This window comes from Malania oleifera, chromosome 1 (assembly GCF_029873635.1).
Source record: "Malania oleifera isolate guangnan ecotype guangnan chromosome 1, ASM2987363v1, whole genome shotgun sequence".
In the NCBI taxonomy this organism is placed as follows: domain Eukaryota; kingdom Viridiplantae; phylum Streptophyta; class Magnoliopsida; order Santalales; family Ximeniaceae; genus Malania; species Malania oleifera.
The window spans coordinates 152,657,831-152,678,756 of NC_080417.1; the positions used below are offsets into that span (position 1 = coordinate 152,657,831).

The 20,926-nt window shown below is 36.3% G+C and overlaps 1 protein-coding gene across 2 annotated transcripts in view; it reads right to left on the reverse strand.

Annotated features, from left to right (window-relative positions):
• The window catches only part of LOC131159313 (putative DUF21 domain-containing protein At3g13070, chloroplastic), a 35,065-nt gene extending 15,147 nt beyond the window's left edge, over positions 1-19,918 (reverse strand). Inside the window, exons 1-11 of one of the 2 annotated variants that reach the window (XM_058114109.1) lie at positions 19,061-19,918; positions 18,596-18,693; positions 18,405-18,498; positions 10,096-10,173; positions 9,821-9,924; positions 8,677-8,758; positions 7,090-7,229; positions 6,926-7,004; positions 6,750-6,813; positions 5,110-5,201; positions 4,185-4,250 (exon numbers count right to left, since the gene is read on the reverse strand). In XM_058114109.1, coding sequence (XP_057970092.1) covers positions 4,185-4,250; positions 5,110-5,201; positions 6,750-6,813; positions 6,926-7,004; positions 7,090-7,229; positions 8,677-8,758; positions 9,821-9,924; positions 10,096-10,173; positions 18,405-18,498; positions 18,596-18,693; positions 19,061-19,606 — 1,443 coding nt within the window. In that variant the 5' untranslated portion in view covers positions 19,607-19,918. The remainder of the gene's footprint in view (positions 1-4,184; positions 4,251-5,109; positions 5,202-6,749; positions 6,814-6,925; positions 7,005-7,089; positions 7,230-8,676; positions 8,759-9,820; positions 9,925-10,095; positions 10,174-18,404; positions 18,499-18,595; positions 18,694-19,060) is intronic. The other variant, XM_058114118.1, reaches the window with a different exon arrangement.
• Positions 19,919-20,926: the final 1,008 nt, after the last annotated feature.

Sequence of the window (20,926 nt, forward strand, 5' to 3'; positions counted from 1 at the left end):
CATTTCCCTAAAGCAGCAGTCAAAACAAAAAAAGCTACTCTAGATGGAATTTTTTGTTTCCAAATACTTTTCCAAGGAAAGCCACAATCTTTGGAGCCCATTAAAATACCATAATAACCTTTAACCAAGAAGCCCTTCTCTCTATCAGATTTCCAGTACATCTATCCTCACTGAACCCCTTCACCGATGCACCATATATGGTATCCATAAAACCAGTCAAGGCCTCTAATTCCCGAAGATGCATACCCCTAAAGAAACTGACATCACAAAACAAGACTCCATTATCAAACTTCATAAGCTCAGCCACTCTAGCTTCTTTATCTTGGCAAAATCTATACAAATCAGGATAGCTGACCGCGAGACGTCTCACAACACCAATGGTCTTGCCAAAATTTCACCTTAGACCCATTTCCAATATCATATAGAACGTGGCAAGAAAAAGAAGGCCATCCCTGCCTAATATTTTTCCACAAGCCAACACCATGTGGACCATTAACAAGCCTAGTACACCAACCACCCCATTCACAGCCGTATTTCACCTCTATCACTTGCCTCCAAAGAGCAACCTCCTCCATCCCAAATCTCCATAACCACTTCCCAAGCAAAGCTTCATTAAATTGTCTTACCTTCCTAATCCCCAAACCACCCAAAGAAATGGGAGAGCAAACAGTATCCCATTTAACCAAATGGAATTTTAGTTCATCCAATGCGACCCCATAAAAAATTCCTTTGAAGATTCTCAATACAGTTAGTCACAGCAGCAGGAATAGTAAATAAAGATAGAAAGTAAGTGGGTAAATTAGATAGAGTGCTTTTAATTAACGTGACTCTACCTCCCTTAGATAAGTACAAACGTTTCCACCCTGCTAACCTTCATTCTATGTTCTCCAAAATTGGGTTCCATGTTGTCTTATCCTTCAATTTGGCTCCCAAAGGAAGACCCAAATATTTCATAGGAAGATTACCTTGTTTACAGCCAAGGACGTGCAAGAATAAGTCAAAATTAAACACCATACCAACAAGAACCAACTCTGACTTGCCAAATTTATCTTTAAACCAGAGACTGCCTCAAACCACATAAGTATCACACAAAGAAACAAAATCTGATCTAGATCAGCATCACAAAAAATTAGAGTATCGTCCGCAAAGAGAAGATGACACACCACCACAGCTCTTCCCTCTATACGCCCCACACCAAAGCCTGACATGTGACCATCATGGACAGCTTTATCCAACATTGTCCCCAGGGCTTCCATAACCAAGACAACAACAAAGGAGACAATGGGTCACCTTGTCTCAACCCCCTAGAGCTCTCAAAAAACCCACAAGGAGTGCCATTTATCAGAATGGAGAAACGAACTGTAGATATACAAAAGAAAATCCACCGCCTCCATTTGGCAGAGAACCCACCCTGTTCTAGTAACTGCATAAGAAAACCCCAATTTACACGATCAAAAGCCTTCTCAACATCTAATTTGCAAAGTAGCACTGACACCCCAGTTTTCAATCTACTATCAAGGCTTTCATTAGCAATAAGTACAGGGCCAAGAATCTGCCTGTTCCTCACAAAAGCATTCTTGTGAAGTTGAAATTATATCTTCCATAACCGTGTGAAGTCTAGTGACTAAGACCTTAGCAATGATATTATAGCCCCCCTCCCCCCCTCTCCCAACAAGACTAATAGGGCGAAAATCCTTTACTTTAATTGCTTCATTTTTTTTAGGAATGAGTGATGAAAGTAGCATTCAAGCTATTCTCAAACTGGCCTTTAGCAAAAAAATGATGGAGCACAACCATAAGATTAGGTTTGAGAATCCCCCAGCAAGCTTGGAAGAAAGCCATTGTAAATCGATCTGGTCCAGGCGATTTATCACCATTAAAATTTTGTATGACATCAAAAATTTCCGCCTCCTCAAATGGTCTATCTAGCCAATCTGCATTATCACCGAATATTCTTGGAAATACTAAGACTTCTGGGAATGATCGACTAACTTGTTGCTTAGAGCATAAATTCATGAAAAATTGAGTGATGTAATCAACAATCATACCTTGATTGGAAGACAAGGCACCATCAACCACAAGGCTCTCAATACCATTATTTCTTCTATTAGAATTAGCCATTCTATGGAAAAATTTGGTTTTTGCATCCCCCTCCTTCAAATGTAGCACCCTAGACTTCTGCCTTCAACTAATCTCTTCTAAAAGAGTGAGCTTTTCACTCAAAAACACTAGGTGTGTTGACGCAATAAGCTATTCAACTACACCATCGCTCCCCAAAGCCCATTTTCCTAGAGAAGAAAGTTCCAGTTAATGTGATTGAGGCTTTCACCATATCAAGTTTGCACACCACCCCATTTTTCTTTTCTCTCCAATAAGTATCCACCACCTCGTTAGCTATGAGGGTTGCATCCATGATCTGTCTTCCTGCCACAAAGGCATGTTGATGTTGCCCAACGACTTCAAAGTGCCTCTTTTAATCCTCACAGCAAGGACTTAAGCAAGGATTTTATAAATACTTCCCACCAAACTAATTGGATGAAAGTCCTTAATGTTGGTTGCCCCAAGTTTCTTTGGGATCGGAGTAAGGAAAGTGGCATTAATGTTAACCTACCTGATCTAAAAACATCCACAAAAGTGTTAATAAAGTCCTACCTGAGCTCACCCCAATTTGACCGGAAGAATGACAAGGGGAACCCATTTGACCCTGGCACTCTGTCTCTTTTGCATTCTCTTATAGCATGTAGGATTTCTACTTCCTTGAAAGGTCTCTCAAGCCAATCTGCGGTGGAGGGGCTGATAGATTTAAAGTTGATGTCGTCCACTACAGGTCTCCAGCGTTCGGGTTTAGAGTAAAGAGCTTCACAGAAGTTGCAGATTGCCCTTTTGATTTCTTCTTCCTTGGTTAAGGTGTTCTCCCCAATTTCATTGCTGGAAATGGTGTTCAGTCTGCGATGGGCATTCGCAATTCGCTAGAAAAATCTAGTGTCCTGGCATCCCTCCTTGAGCCATAAGGCTCTAGATTTCCACCTCCAAAAGATCTCTTCAAGGCTAATAACCTCAATTAGCTCCTGCTTCAACAGAACTCTTTTGGCCCTTTCATCAGTACTAAGCCCTTGTCTACGCTCTTGCTCATCAAGGATATTGAAGTTGTTAAGAATATTGGTTTTCTTTGCTTTAAAATATTCCCAAATGTGCTTTTATTCCACTCTTTGAGCTTCTCTTTCAATCCCTTCAATTTTGAAGCTAGCACAAAGTTAGACTTCCCCTCAGCATGAATCATGTACCAACAGAGACCTTAATAAGTTCCCCAAAGCCATTGTGCTTTAACCACATCTTTTCAAAGCAGAATGGGGTTGGTCCCCATTTGATTCTACCCATGCCAATAAGGATAGGGAAGTGACCTGACGTGGGCCTAGGAAGGAGCTCTTGAGTAGTTTTGGTGAAGTGCATATCCCAATTTACTAAAATAAGGAATCTATCAATTCTTGAGAAGGAAGATGGGTCACTAAAGTTGGTCCAAGTGAAAGCACCACCTATGTGCAGAATCATGATCCCATATGGGTACGTTATTTGCAATGACGCAGCCAATATGGTAAATCATCATCTTCTTCATTATAGTATTTGCAATATGGATTGGAACGATCATACACCGTCATTTTCTAACTTGTACAATGAATCAAATTTTCAAGCTTTGTCCCCTCTTTCCTTGGTTTTTTAAGTTTCCTTTTTTCTAAGTTCAATTAAGAATATCCACAGAAGGTCAAGATCTCTAATCCTAACAAGGCAATTGATTCAAAGTTGCTCCTTTGAATCAATATAACTTCACTTCTTAAAAAAACCTCCAGGCTGAAAAGGCTTTCAGCTTTTGGTTTTGAAAAAATTATTCTAAGATCAGCTCCAATGAAACCCACAAATGGTTCCTTGATTAGCATTATGGATTCTTTTGGTACTGGTCCATGTTGTTGCTTCTTGTCTGTCTTTCATGGTTTTACAGTCCTTTGGCCGTGAGTATACCTCCAGAACATGAAGTTTGACTCTTCCTTCTATAAACAATTAAACATATGCCCACTAAAAAATTAATTTAAAAAACATAGTAACATTGTAATTATTTACTAGTATCATTGACAAAGAGGAAGTATTATATCATAAATAGAGAAAATATGCATATTTACAGTAACCATTACCTTTGAATCATTTTCATCAAAGATTTCACCAACAATTTCTTCAACCACATCTTCCAGGGTTACTATCTGTTTCATCAAACAATAGATTAAAAAAAATTAGCATAAAATATGACACATAAAAAAATTAAATCTATAATAGAGAAAATGGGCCATTGCAGTTGCTATGGATCCCATTACAAAGATTCTGTATTTAACTGAACTTCCATATATGGTAAGTACCTTAAAGTGTTCTTACAGTTCAAGAAAAGCTACTTATAATGGTCACACTCATCAATTTGCCATGTTAGAGTTGGACATTTCCATCAAATCCGTCCAATTCAGACAGCAACAACATTGTCCATTATAATACCTCGCTAAAGTATTTTTATGGTAGTCATGTCATATCTATGTCCTCACTAGATTATAAGCACATCAAAAGCCTACATTGCCACCCTCCAAAATAGAGTCAACAACTTCAAGCATCTCATACCTTAGTCATGACTCATAGGTTCTAACCTTTTTGAACCTGTAGTTGTACTGCATGTCATTTGTAAATTAAAATACAAAGTATGATGCAGGTTCAAATGCAAGGCTACTACACCCATTCAATTATTTGGTCGTGGATTCAGGTGGCCTTTGATATCATTTCCAAATTTTCACTATAACCTTCAATGCTCCATCCCTCAACCCCCCCCCCCCCCCCCTCAATAAATAAATAAATCACAACTTCAATTGGAGGTCAATTCCTGTCAAATTTTCCATAATAAATTTTTCTTTCAAAGGATTTTATCTTCTGAAAGAACACCATGGAAAAATCCCTGGAGATCTAAATGTAGTAATATTTTATGAAACTAAGTTAGAGGTGAATTATAAATTTATGTCACCCATGCAGCTCCTTAATATCAAATGACACTCCTAACATTTTAACATGAGGAGGTGTACATACTCCCACAGTTCCACCATACTCATTGAGAACAACAGCCATGTGAACCTTCCTGATGCGAAACTCTCTAAGAAGATTCCAAACCGACATTGAATCTGCAATATCAACAAAATTTGTTTGTTCAATCCAAATTATCAAAGAACTTAAAAGAACCAACCATTAGCAATATGTAAAAGGGTACATAAATTAAAAATGGAAATGAACATTGATCTAACATGAAGAATTGAACACCTGGAAGTTCAAAAAAGCACAAACTTAAGAATCTAGGCATTTGCACCTTCCTAAGCAAAGTGTCACGATCACAATTATTTCAACTTCTCAACAATAAGACAAATATCTGGGTGTATAATGCACAATTTCTCGAGTAAATTAATCTAAGCACCTATACATCCTCAAATGAAGCACCTCCCAGGAGGAAACAGGAATCCATCTTAAAATTTTACTTCCATAAAGTATTCCAGCGTTTCCAAGAACCAATGAAGAGGTACACTTTAAGCATAAAAATTGTCAACTTGCAATAGTTGAACCCTTCAAGGATGGCATTCTAAGATTTGATTAATGATCTAAATTTTAATGCATTGACAACAGTACAAAAAATATAGATGCAAGTCGATAAGTGTAGCCAGCATCCATCTGGTCGTCAAAAATACTCAGTAGAAAGCAAGATATCACTTGAATTATTGATTATCACCTGCAATCCTAAGTCACCTAAGTTTGCATATCTGAACGTTGATTTTTTGGCTGAGGGGGAGGGATACCTTGGGATATTTTCACAGGATAAACCTCCTCTTCCCAGCTTTGTTTTGTGTTATTCTTTAGGGTGTTGTTTGAACCCCAAAGTTCTTTATCTATTTCTCTTTTCCGCTGTTTGTTTTTCATTCTGCTTATGTGCTTGCTTCCTTTTTTGTGAGGAGATTTCCTCCTTTTGTAATCCTCTTCTTCCTGTTGACAAATTTCCATTTACTATAAAAATAAGCAAATATTTTGACACCTTTGATTTCATCACAAGTGACAAAATGAACCATACTATGAATCTATGATAGAGCATGAATATCATCTGATTCATCCCATTTCTTTGTACCTTGTACTTGCAAAAAATTGAAACCTAGAGGATTGGTCCAACCCAAAATAGCTTTTTGTTGAAAATCTTAAGAAGGTTAGTTGATTCAGGAGGACCTGATATTCTAAAAATTGAAGGGATCCTGTAGAAGCAATGCCTAGAACGTTCTTAAATGACAACTAACATAGCCAATATTCATCCTAACCTCTAGATTCCTTGAATAGGAACCAATTGATTATGTTTCTGCACCATTACAAATAAAAAAGAACAAATATAGTGCTTAATGGCTGACTTATCAGTATGCATGTGCACTCATAAGGCCTTGTTGCCCATGGCGTCCCCAGGGCACAGCACAAACTAGCCTGGCTTTGACTGCCTAGCTTAGATCTACAGGATAGGCAGGATGAGTGGATGATGCCTAAAAACCAGCTAAATAGTGTCCATGCTACATGGCAAAGGAAGTCTAGCTCCATTAAAATTTAGAAACAGTAAAGCCGCAAAGCTACAACAATGTACAATTTATGTCAATAGCAAAATACCAACAGAATCTTGAACCACAAATTAATATAAAAGGTAAGATTACCGGGCACAAAATAGGCAGGCTTATGAGCCACATCTCCCACAACAGAACTTTCTAGTAGCTCCCCCTTCAAAATCAAACAAATTATATTTCTGCAAACTGTGAGCTTGTTTCATATAATCAATCAATAAAGCTATATCAAATCAAAGAGAGGGGAATAAAAATAGAAAATAGCTGACCCTCTGCACATAATCCAGCAGATCCATTGCATACGCAATACCCACTATATTATCAACACGCTGTTCAAAAACAGGCACCCTAAAACACGCCATAAAAATTACTGTCATAGTTGCATAAAACAATAATTTATTATAAGTGAGAACCAAGTATAATTTTAACATACCTTGAATATTGATGAGTCACCCACAATTGATGCAAGTCAGTAAGTGTTGCACTGGCATCAATAGCAACTACATCTACAAGAGGTGTCATCACCTCTCTAACATGTGTGTCTTCCATCTCCAACACATTTTCAATCATATCCTGCAAAGGAATCTTTAAAATCTGAGATTTTGAACCAAAAGGAAACAAATAAAGGATTGCAGAGGTCTAGATAGCAGAAAAGTAGCAAAATTGTGGTCATGAAGTGCATCAACCATGGTTAGAGAAAGCCACAACCAGGAATCTTTGCTAGTGCATATCAAGCATCATAACTGCAAAATGGAATTGCATATCAAGTATATTTCCTTCGTGATTTCATCTTATGGCCAATGTAGAGTGCCTAAGCATAAATGCTAGAGCAATAGCATCCCATTATATATCCTTAGCAGTGCCAGTGAATGAAAACAAAAAAGCTTCGTGCTGGTACTTATTGTAATGATATAGCATATATGATATACCAATCTTTTAAAACAAAGCAATGTTCCTACACAAGCTCATTATTGTCTACATTGTCATTCAGTACTTCTTCAAAAATGTCCACACCTCCCCTTTCAAAAACAAAGGAACAAAACAAAAACAATGCACGCATATACACAACTGTTTCCATGTTGGAGAAGTAGCAATCACATTCAAAGCAGCATTTGCATGTCAATACATGTCAATATGAAATTTCCATTGAAAAGGGCTTAGCCCATAAGTTCTCCTATCTTTACATAATATTTGCTAGTAAAATTTTGAGTTTTAACTTCTAAGACCAAAAAATTTATTTCCTCAAATTTCAGAACAAATTCCCACTTTGACCCTTTGTGTCTACTTTCTTGATCCAAGTCTTTCAGTGTGTCTGACTATCTATTGAACTCAGATACTGAAAGCAACACGCTAACATAATTGTCTGCATCACATTTGGTTGATAATAAGCGACTTTATGAACATTTCTCCTTCACACAGATTTTCTCAAGTAATATTGTTAATTTTATGAACCGGATTTGAAAAGGCAATGTTTTTTTCAAATGGCTGAACCCACTTGTTTTGATTATTCTGCACTTCTTGCAAATTGCTTAAAACAATGTTTCCCCACGTTTTCCAGCAGTAGTGCCAGCATCTTCAAATAGCTAAACTCCCACAGAAAAAGAGACTAAAAACATTTCCCATTTTAAATACAACTATCTAAAGCACGTTAAGCTATTACAACAAACCTGTGGTCACTCACAGAAAGCCCACCATCCTGGCGTTTATTCACAAGTTATTGGTATATCATATATGTTATATCACAAGTTTTATCATTCATCAAAGCAGGTGACAGAGCCAAAGCAGGTGCTTACAGATACCAATACAAATTATGAAACTAGAATCATATCAAGACTTTACACAAAATGAAAATTTTCCATACTTAATGAAGGAGGCATTGACTTGTATGAACATATATAATGAGTTTGATAAGATTGATTTCCTCCGTTGGTAGCATTTACGCATTTAGAAACAGCAATAACATGATTTCAAAACAATAAAGATCAAACATAAAACACCTAGAATCAATCCATTCCATTACCTGTTCTTCCTCCTCTATAGCCCCACTCAATTCTGCTCCCCGAAGCATCAATTTCAATTCTTCTTCAGTAACATATGGTTCACTGTACATTAGAAACTGACTAGCTTAAAGAAGTGGAAATTTTATTTTTCACCTAGAAGTTGTTAATAAAGAACCACAGAAGACTATTTCAATAGACATAAATCTACAAAGCTGAAATTATTAACTCCTATGCAAATAATCTTAATTTTACGTATTGAACATAAGGGATACAAATATCTAGGACGTGAGCAAACAATAAATATTATTGATCAACTAGAACAAAATGAAATGATATGGTTGTAATGAGACAAATTATAATTATTATTGGGCCAGTCTTATCAGTATTGCCTGGGGAAGCTTCCCTCCCAAAACCACTTGACAATTCGTACCTCCATATGGCCATAAACATTTTTTTTAAAGTATGTGTGATAATACCTCTGCTATGGCGACGAGAGGATTGGTGTCTTCATGATGATTATGTACATATATGTGTGTGTGTGTGTGTGTGTGTACAGCAACAAAAGATCTATTAATGAAAAGAGGAACTACAAAAAATGGAGGATGAGAAATCCTCTAGGAAAAAACAGAAAACTAACAAAGAAATGCAATTACATTAAAGCTGGCTTCCAATCTCTTTGAACATAAGACAGCAATAAGACCTTAAAAATCCCAAAAGAATGTGCCCAAAAGGAGGCATAAAAAATGACTTTCTCCCAGAGTTCATAGCTACAACCCACATTGAGATTATTCACTCTTGCATCCTTTCCTAGTTCTACTCCATATGTTGTCTTGTATAAATAGCAACATATGTCACCACATATGAACACATACAAGAGGGAAAATCACACCACTATAAAGTAGTAAGTATAATAACACACAGATTTGGCTCAACAATTTATCTCCCAGCCTCAATATGGACGCTGGGCTTTTAATCCTCCAAAGGGAAGCTTTTGTTACCAAAGGAAGGGTGTTTGATGGCCGTGGCATTTGTAAATAGCCACACTCCCTCACCCTCCCCCCACCCCCCAAACACGAGAGAGAGAGAGAGAGAGAGAGAGAGAGAGAGGTAAAGAAACATGGCATTGTTACAAAGATATCAAAATGTTGTTATAAGTGAGCTCACCTTATTCCTTTCAAACCAAGCATTTTAAGCATTCCCATTGATAAATATGTAACAACTCTTCCCACAGGATATAATATTAAGGAAAGCCATGCCACTGGCCTGACCTAGAGGCATTTCAAAAAAAAAATCATTAAATAAAAAGCAGCAACATCAGCTAAAACATAAGAGAGTTGTACACCTCTACAACCACGAGTTTAAAAAAAAAAAAAATAAAGATATAAGTAGTCACACAAAAATTTTGGGTCAATTGAAAGGGAAGGCTTGACGAAACACACCACAAACCGGGCAACCTCTGCAGCATTGTGAACAGCAATACTTTTTGGAGTGATTTCAGTGAGAAGCAGAATGAGAACCTGGCATCATTCAGGAAAGATAAACTTGTAAAAACTCCTTAATAACAAAGAAATAAATGTGTTGTGTTCCATAATCATTGTATCAGCCATTAGCATTTTGTAAAGGGGGAAAAAAAGAGTCAACAAAGCATTTTTTGTAACCAAACAAATTGAAGGCTCTTTCAAGATTATGAATGATTTGCTTCTGCACTTCTGCTAATATATTAAGTTTATTGTTTATTTAAACCCATGAAATCAAGCCCATGTATTGTAGCCTGTGGGCTACATTTGAAGAAATAATTGGAAAAGGTGGAGAAATTAAGCAAAGAAATAAATAAAAAGAAGCTAAGATGACGAATCATCTCCTAACTCCTAAGAATATTTCCGAGGAATTAGTTGCCTCTTCGTTAAGAGATTCACAACCATGGTTTTAAATAATGGCCACGACCGTTACGTAACACCATTACATAACGGCTTTTTGGGTTCCCGATACAGTCATACACCGCAAAATTGGTGGGAAGAAAATTCACAGCCGTAGCGGCCGTTACAGAGCGCAACTATCACATAAAGGCCACTATAGCCATTACGTAACCACTACAGAACTATTGCGTCAAAAAAATTATTTTATTTTTTATTTTTTCTTCTCACTTATGTTTTTTCCCTCCTTTTCATAAATTATTCTCAATATACTACGTGGCGAGAGGGGGAAAAGATTATAATAAGGATAATAATGATACAAAATTTACTATTTTTTTAAAATACTCTCAAGAGATGCATTAATTAACAATTTGAAAACACTAACTTGTTAGGAAAATATTTTATTATGATAATATTAGCAATTTGATATTTATATTCTATATTTTTCAACTTCAACCTTCTTACTTTTCTAGTTATTGTATATTTATATTTTTTCATGTCTTATGTGTCTCATAGATTAATGGAGTGTATAATGTATTTTATTTTATTAATTAAGTTAGCACATATAAGAATTTATCACGCATAAGAATAATGAGAAGTCTAAATGCGCACGCACACGTAATTTTTCTATCCATGGTGGTTTAAAACAAATATAAACTTCTTTCCCTTACCAAACAACTTAGTTAGTTGAACTAAAAGATTCAAAATACACTAAAACTCTTTCTAAAAAAGGTTAAAAGTTTAAAACATGCAAATACACCAATATGCACAAGGTTGTGCGTGCTTGGAAAAAATTCATGACTGTTACGCCCGCTTCCCATTATGTAACATCCGCTACTCCCGTTTCCCAATACACCTATTGCCGTTACGTTATGCTACCCGCTACCGGGATTTACAAGCATGTTCACAACATACTAAGTCATGTGGTTAACTTACCAACAGATTCAAATTTCAGCAGCGTGTTACACTGACCAGCCCCCTCATGCCCATCATTGCTCCTGCACCTTCAGCCATTCTTTCTTCCACATTATAAGAATTTTTCCGGCGAAAAGAAACTAGACACATTAATAACTAAAACTCAACATCATTGCAAAGGCACTGTTTTGTCTTTCATTTTTATTTTTGAAATTATTTTTAAGAATGGCATCAAGGGGAAAAAAAAAAACCTAATAATCAACCATCCAATACTATTTTACCTAGAATACTCTCCTTAACAGAAATATGATCATAAAAAAATATTCAAATCAAATTTGATTTTATTTAAAAATCAACAATCATTTTAGTCTTCTCAACAAACAAATAGAAAGTACATATAATAAATATAGCATATGCCTAACAAAATTTTGAAAACATCCCACATTGTTTAGACATCATGTTCTCACATTGGGTTCTTCAGTTCACAAGCTTACTAAGCTTGATCTCCATGTGGGATGTCTTCCTCTTCTTTTTCTTTGTAGCTTGACTTTGACACAAACTTGGGGATGTGGCTTAATTCTTTCTCTTTCTTGGCTCCAGCTCAACTGCAATGCAAAATTCCATTCTTTTTCTTTCTAGCTCAACCCAAATTTTTGGCTTGATTCCAATGTGAGATGTTGTCATGGTGTTAAATAGCAACCACAACTGTTACGTAATGGTTTTTTGGGTTCCAATACCGTACACACCACTAAATTGATGGGAAGAAAATCATACTCGAGGCTATGGACAGCTACTGTTAGATAACCACTATAGAGCTATTACAGCACAATATATATATATATATATATATATATATATATTTATTCTCATTTTTCTTCTTTTCCCTTGCACAAATCAATCTCAATAAACCATTTGAAGAGAAGGGGAGAAGATTATAATGAAAATGATAAATATACACAAGAGATGCATAAATTAACAATTTGATATGAACATTATTTTATCGTGTTAATTGGCACAAAAGGATTCATGTAGCCTACCCCACACAATGGAACTTAAGGCTTGGTTTTTCGTTGTTGTTTTGTTATATGAACATTAATTTGTAAAAAAAGAAATTTTATTTCAATAATATTAGTAATTTGATATTTCAATCTTCTTCTCCTTTTTCTAGTTTTTGTCACGCTCAAGTTGATAGTACTTTATTTATTTTCTTTTGACAGAAAAAGAAGATATAGTCATTGACGAGGAAAGAATGTACAAAGAGAAGAAAAAATCCTCCTATAAAAATATGAAACCAAAATAGGCTAAAAAACAATCAAAATAAAACTGCCTTCCAATCTCTTTGAAGATCCGAGAACGGTGCCCCCTTAAAACTGCTAGTTGCAAAGACCAAAGAGAGAAGCCAATTACTGAATCCTATCCCAAAGCATCCCCCGAGCCACAAGGGTCCCTGCTTTGCGAGGGTAGGGGGAGGGTCATCACAGCGTACACAGTCTAACCCCTGCTTTTAAGCAAAGAGACTGTTTCGTTGGACTCGAATCTCTGACCAACCGGTCACAAAGGAGCAACCTTACCGTTGATCCAAGGCCCACCCTCCTAAATCCTATCCCAAAGCAAAGTACCAAAAATCTCTTTCTGGAAAAGATATAAGCATTCCTTTCCATCCAAATTCCCCATAAAACTGCAAAGATGTGACAAGTCCACAATACTAAACCATCACCTTCCCAAAAACTATAAAAGAAATATGTAATGATTTCTCCATTGAATCCAGGCAAACCCAATTCTCCCCAAAAACAGCAAATAGCTTATTCCAGATCGCCTGAGAGAAAGTGCAATGCAAAAATAGATGCGAAGCAGATTCTAAGCTATCAAGACACAAGAAACAAACATCCAGAGATCATGCCTTCAAAGGCCTCCTACTCTGCCGCAGCAGATTGTTGGTGTTAACTCTATTAAGAACAAGAAACCAAGCAAACACCTTGATCTTAGAGGGCACTTTAGGTTTCCATATGAAATAATGAGGGGAAAAGGATTTAAAATATTTGGTCAAATGCTCAAAGAAAGATTTTTAATAGAAACATTAGAAATCCAAACCCCAGCTCCTACTATACCTCTCACATGAGAAAAGACAGGCCTACAATAAAGCCTGTCAACCAACAAAGAAAATAGTTCCAGCAACTCTTCATCATTTAGAGGCCTACAAAAATGAAAATCAAAGAAGAGGCCCATTTGAATTAAGGAAGTAACGACATTATTCTTTTTATAGCAAAAGAAATTCATTAGATAGAATAAGAATGTACAATCAGGAGAAGAGACATCTCCTCAACAAAGTATGGGAAACCCCAGAGAAAACAAAAGACACAAACAAAAAACAGCCCAAGGAAATCAGCACAGCCTAAGAATTCGACAGAGAATGCCAATCCCGCTGAATACCTGAGGAGCTATCCCCTCGAAATTACCATTGCCCATGCACCACAGAGAAGCCAGAAAATGAATCTTCTCCCACACACTAATCCATAGCGTTTTTCCAAGGAAGTAATGACATTATTAGCACAAAAGAAAGACAATCTAAGCTAGGGAATGAAATGGAAAGTGCATAATTCCCCACCCAAACATCTCCCCAATAGAGTATCTAAAACCCATTGCCACCAACATATTTTATGAATAATCAAAAGGATTTATCTAAGCAAAACTTTTCCAATGACTCCATGGAACATCTTAAACTATAATTAATATCCTATCCATAAAGAGTGTAAGCCAATTTATTTTTTATAACTTTATGCCAAAGAGAACTCTTCTCCAAAGGAAAATGGCACAGCAATTTACCCAATAATGCAGTGTTTTAAACACCAAATAAGTTAATACTTCATCTATTTAATGATAAATTTTATGATAATACATTATACTTTAAAGCTTAGGTCATAGTTATCAATATAACTTTATTACTTAAAAAAACAAATGGAACTTGTTTAATTTATTGTATTATTTATATGTCTTATGTGCCTAATAGATTAATGGAGCGTATAAAGTATTTTGCTTTATTAATTAATTCATCACAAATATGATTAATGAAGAAGTGAAAAAAAAAAAAAAAAAAACCTCTCAATAGTGATTTAAAAAAATGTAAAACTTGTTGCCCTTACTGAACAACATTAGTAAGTTGAACTAAAGAATCCAAAATACACGCTCTTTTTAAAAAGGGAAACAGGCAAATACACCAAAGTACACAAGAATTAGTGTGCTTGGAAAAAAATTCACAGCAATTACACTTCCCATTATGTAACATCAGCGACTCCCACTTCCTGCTACAACCATTAACCTTACACTACGCTACTGCTTATTGCTATTTAAAACCATGATGTCATTCTCTTTTCTTTAGGGCCCAACCTAAATGCAGGATGCCCATGTCTCAATTTGAACAAGAAATGCCATTTATTTAGGGCTCAACACAGGTGTGAGATAAGATCTTTAGAACTCAACCTGAATGAGAGATGCTTCTTTAGTGCTCCAACCAAATGTGGATGTTTATGACTCGACCCAAATGTGAGTTGTCCTTCTCTTCTTCATTAGGACTCAAGTCAAACATGGGATGCTCATGGCTCAACCAAAAAGATGAGATGTCCCCATTCTTTAGGACTTGACCCCAATGTGGAATACCCATGGCTCAACTTGAATGTGGGATGCTATTTCTTTCAGGGTCAACCTAAAAGTGGGATGTCCGCCCTCCGCAGCTAATCAGATCCCCTCTAATAAACAAAAGTTCAGGGGCAACCTTGGGGGGAATCTGGAGGGACTATGAGTCCCCAAAACCAAATAAAAGCTGTGTGTCACCCACAATGTCATCACTAACATTTTGTTTAGATATCTAGGCAAGAAAATAAAGGAAATGATACTTCTTTCTTTTATCAAAGAAAAAATAAAAAAATGGGCAATGATTACTTCCCTATATTATTTAGGTAACAAGAGAGAAATGAAAGGAAAAGAGAGTGATTTTTCTCCCATATTGTTTGGATAATTGAGGAAAAAAGAAAAGGTTTCATGTTATTTTACTAAATTGACATTTTATTTCTCAACCAATATGGTAAACTTCAGAGAACAACTTTAGAGTCTAGAGGTCTTGGGATAAGTAGAAATAAGATAGAATATGTGAAATGTAATTTCAACCATGAAGGGAAGAATATTGAAGACAAGACTAAACTTGATAATCAAGAAATCAACAACACTAATAGATTTTGATATCTTGGATCTACTATACAAGAAAAGGGAGAACATGAAGAGGATGTAGTACAAAGAGTTAAGGCACATTAGGTAAAACAGAGGAGTGCGTCAGGTGTGTTCTAAGATAGTAGATTATCATTAAAATTAAAAAGAAAGTTCTATAGTACAACTATAAGAACAGTCATGCTCTATGAATCAAAATGTTGGGCAATTAAGAAACAACACATTCAAAAAGTAAATGTGGTTGAAATGCCCATGCAGTAGGGAATGAACATATTTGCAATAAGTTAGGCATAGCACTGGTAGAAGATTAGATAAGGGAGGGATGGCTTACATGGTTTGGAAATTTGAAACATAGGCCAGTAGTGCACCGGTGAGGATAAGCGAGCTAGTCATTATAAATGTTACTAAAAGAGGAAGAGGTAGGCCTGAAATAATTAGCAATGCGGTAGTGAGGAAGAATATAATAGCTCTTAAGTTAGTTGAAGAAAATGCTCTCAATCGCGTGAATTGGCAGAAAAGGATTCATATAGACAACCCCACAAAGTGGGACTTAAGGCTTGTGATTGTTGTTGTTGAAGTTAGTCTCTTTTCTCTCCAAATCTATCCACTTTTGAACATATTTAAGAAGAAGGTTATGAGGGAATTTAATATCCCTATGTTTCTCTCCCTTTCTCTTTGTTTAAACGAGTGATTTGGAGTGAAATAGTCTCCTTTCTTTTCCTTTCCTCCAAATCACTCAATCCAAATGAAGTGTAAGCAACTCGTCATAGTAACTTCACCCATTGGGACACTATGAGGAAAACCAGCCAGTGGCAAGGCCATGTAGGCGAGGGTGAAAAATACCTAACCCAGAGGATGACACAAACAAATAGGGGAGAAAAAAGTTGATGAGCCTGCAACACAAGAAAAATTAAAGTGCAAACTGAAAGGGGAAGCAACTCAATGGGATGAATAATGAAGATGTTTAAATGAATAGAGAAGCACCAAAAAATTTGTCCCACACATAAGGTGTGGGAGTGCCCTTACATATGTATATGACATTGAGGTTGAATAAGATTAAGAAGAAAAAGACTTGAGCTCAAGCTTCTAGTTTGGTGTTTGGGCACTTACATGTAAGTAAAGTATAACCTTTTGCTCAGAGTAAAGGAAAGAGTAATTTAGAGGTTCACTAAGGGAGGCAAATTCATGGTGAAGTCATTTGGCGAGAAAACAATATTTTCAGCCTTCCATTTTCTAACCTGCTGGCCCTTCCATTTGGAAAATATGTGAGTTAGAAGGTACAAGGCGTAATCATCCAGGTTCTTCCCCATGGTGCCCCCTAAAAACTCTCCCCTTCCCCTAATAAATTATAAGGTAATGTATTCATTCAAACCAATGTTTTAAAAGGCATAGGCGTACGGCGAGGAATTTTAACCCTCAAAAAGGCGAGGTGTAATCCTTTAAGTGTTGGGGCATAAGCCTTTTGAGAATTTGTTTTTAAGATAAAAATTTGTTAAATAAATTATATATATTTAAAATAAAGTAAAAATTAAGAAAATCACAAATATAATGTAAAAAAGAAAAACTAGATGTACTTCGCAAAATACTTGTTGGCCATTCAAAAATAGCTAACTTGAATTCATGACATAAATCATGACGAGAGATAGCTATACCATTACAAAGTTCAAACTATTTTCATGACTTAAGATACAAGTCCAGAAATTTTGGAAAGGTTGAGGTTCAAAAGTTTTAGAAATAAACTCATATTATGACATTCCCTTTGTACAAACATGTAGTTAAAATTTTCTAACCAATTCTAACTTGAGAATCACACACCCAAAATGCGTATACCTCAACTAAAAAGGCGCAAAAGGCGTGTTTTTTGCAAAAATTTGTAAGCCTTGGCATGTAATGCGTTAAACTTTTTGGAATTTGGTATTTTAGATTGGGACTCAAGGCGTTTTAAGCATGCCTTGTCTTGAGGCGAGCCTCGATTGAGCCTTTTAAAACACTGATTCAAACACATAATTGAGGATATTATCATCTGAAAATAATGTTTCAACAACAAATTTGAAGTATGATTGTGCATTGGAATTCAAATTTTCACTCAATAAGCACTTGAATGCTTTAGATATTTTGATGGATTTTATTGAAAGAAGAATAATTTGTAGTGATTTATGGGCACTTACCCATTTGTGCACATATATGTAGCTTTTTTATCTTTTATTCATTTATCTTTTTTTTGGTTGTGAGCAGAGAGGCTTCATCATAGATAATTAAATCCTTGACCACCATACCACCCTTGTATTAGCTTTCCCACCAGCAAAGACTTTTAGAAAGTTTTAATATATAGATTGATCAAAAGAAAACTGACAAGCGACACAATTCAGCATGAGAAAAACGAATAAACTACAAAGTTTTTACTCTTTAAAAAAATATCCTTTTGTGGCCTCAAGAGCATGCTTTCACATTTGGACCTACAAGCAATTTCTTTAAAACTCTAACGATTCACCTTTTTCTTCGAGTACGTAGAAAAATATTATAACATTAAAACTTCAAAAAACACTTTTGACCCCACTCTATATCAGCTGGCCTGCAACCTCTTTAACATATGATCACTTGGCCAAGCTATGAACACCAACAAGGCAATAGCTCATCAGAAACCATTTCTTTCATACTTAGGGTCTGGTTTGACTCGATCTAAAACAGAAGTTGAGACATACCGTCATCACTCCGGTTGCCGCACTGACACCAGCTTCACCAAATATTGTTGTTGCCGCCTCTGTGACTAATGCAGTTGCTCCAATGTTAACGACACTACATGTATAAATATAATCTATAATAAGATATAAAATCCAAATTCAAGCTACAAAAGTAGAATTAGTTCCAGCAACATCTGTGTGAAGGGTAGTACGTGGTGCCAATAAGTATAGTAGTTAGGAAACGAGTAACATCACTGCGAAGCTTTCTGAAAACACCATCGGCAGGCTCTTTTTCAGCCAACTCACGCACCTGACGGAATAAAAAAGAATAACACTTGAGATTAGTAATTGCTACTAGGTCAAGCCAATTAGTAAACAGTGAATAAGGAGAGTCCAAAACCAACAGCATATCATAAGTATCATATTACTGGCATCAAGTAGTTTAGCTATTGAGATTTGAGAATGTTCAGTAAACGTCTCCCTTGAAATCCAATTTCCACACTAAAAATCCAATGTCCAAAAAATACCCAAATTTGACACCACCATTCAACTCTAAAAGCAGAAGCAAACAAATTATGGCAAATGGTACCTTGGCCACTCCTATAAGAGTTCATACCTTAATAGAACCAACTGAAAATTCTAGCATTTGCTGCATCATCGGACTAAAAAGTTCATACCTTCCACGGCCAGAGCGTGGTAATTGCAGTCTCCGCCATTGAGAAGAACGCAGAGAGACCCAAAAGCACGGCCAAAACCAACCCTTGCTCTCTGAAAACGCGAAGAAGCTGCGCTAGCTTCGGCCAAGCACTCCTTAACAACAATTCACTCCGCCCAAACACCTCGTACCCTGCACTCACCGCACTCTCCGCAGCCAACACTCTCCTGCACCGAACAAACCACGCCCCGCAAATCAACGCCGCTAAAACAAACCCAGGCTTCACTAAACCCCTAACGAGTTCAGAATCCCAATCCTTTGTAACGCGTAAATTCTGGTTCTTCCCGAAAACAAGCACCTCTTTCTCTCGGAACCTAGAGCCGAAGAAGTTGCCGGAAATGCGCGGATTGATTGCGAAACTCGCGGCCACGAATCGACGACAGATGCGCGGACTGAACGAAGTGAGCTTCGCGGGTATTTTGATCTGGCGATTGCAAACAGTAGGCGTCGGGGCGGGGATGAATGCGGATCGATTGAGGAGCGAGGGTTCGAGCGATGCCAAGTCCATGGATTGCGGAGAGTGTAGAGCGGGTGGGGCGAGGTTGAGCAGAAGCGAGTGTTACTGGGGAGATTGAATGGAGCATAGGTGGAGGGCAGCGGCGGATGATGGAGAAGAGCATGGGATGGAAGAGCTGTAGCGGTGGTGGTTGTGGTGGGAGTGGTGGTCGGAGGACGATGATGCTGTGTGCTCTTTCTTCATCGTCATCTTCTTCTTCACGTCCTCGGCCGAGAAGCCGTGCGTCTTTTTCCTCCCCCCGTCATTTTTGTTTTTTCAAATTTTTTGTATGCTTCTAAAAGAGTAAGACTTCGAGTTTTTCCCGTTTTATTATTAAAAATAAATAAAATATTAAATAATATTCTGATAGAAAAAAAATTTTTCAAACTAATACTCACGTAATCTCACAGTTTGATATTACGAGATTAAAACTGATGAACCGCTGAAAAGAAGATGCATGGTACGGAGAGAAATAAATCTCGTAACTTGGCGCTGTGAGATTTAAAGCGAGCAGCCAGCAGGAAGGTAACGCGTGGCACAAGTCTCGCAGCACCAAGTTACGAGATTTGTCTATTACTGATATATTTTTTTTAATGAATACATCCATATATAATATATATATATATATATATTTCGATATAATATATGGATTAATTTAAGGTATTATTTAAAAAGTTATAAATGTTTCATCAATTTAAAATCCAATTGAGATTAGGAGTTTAACCTATTAGACTCTTTTCCTGTTTTAAGTAAATTAAGAGTTAGGATCTAAAATTAGTTTAATTTAAAAAAAAAAAAAAACTGATCTATTGAAAAAAAAAAATTATACCAGGAACTTGAACGTGCATAAGTCAAAATAAAATAATTATAAGGAGAATCAAAATTAAAATAGTTTAAGAATGTCATTCAGGCCACTTGATGTATTGTTTCATAATGCATAGAAAAATTTGTAAATAGTTTGAATTAAGGTAATGCATCATGGTTGGACAAATAATTGTTGTAGCAACAGCAAGTTCGAAGGGATCAATAATGAGGTTTAATTTGGTTAGAGCGCATTTGCACAAGCACCAATGTAGAGCTCATTCATCATCGAGGTAAAAGACCTGAAACTGGTTATTACTTTGTCAAAAAGCTAGGCAATTTGCAAACCTAACAGCTGGGACCATATGAGTTGCCAAATTCAAATTTGAGATTGAGAGTGCAATTAAGGTTGTATACTCTTTTTCTTTCTTATAAAGAACTTCTTTTACAATTTTTAATTGCAATCTCTTATATATTTATAACTGGAATGTGAAAAATATGTCATATTAAATAGGTGGATAGATTGTAAAA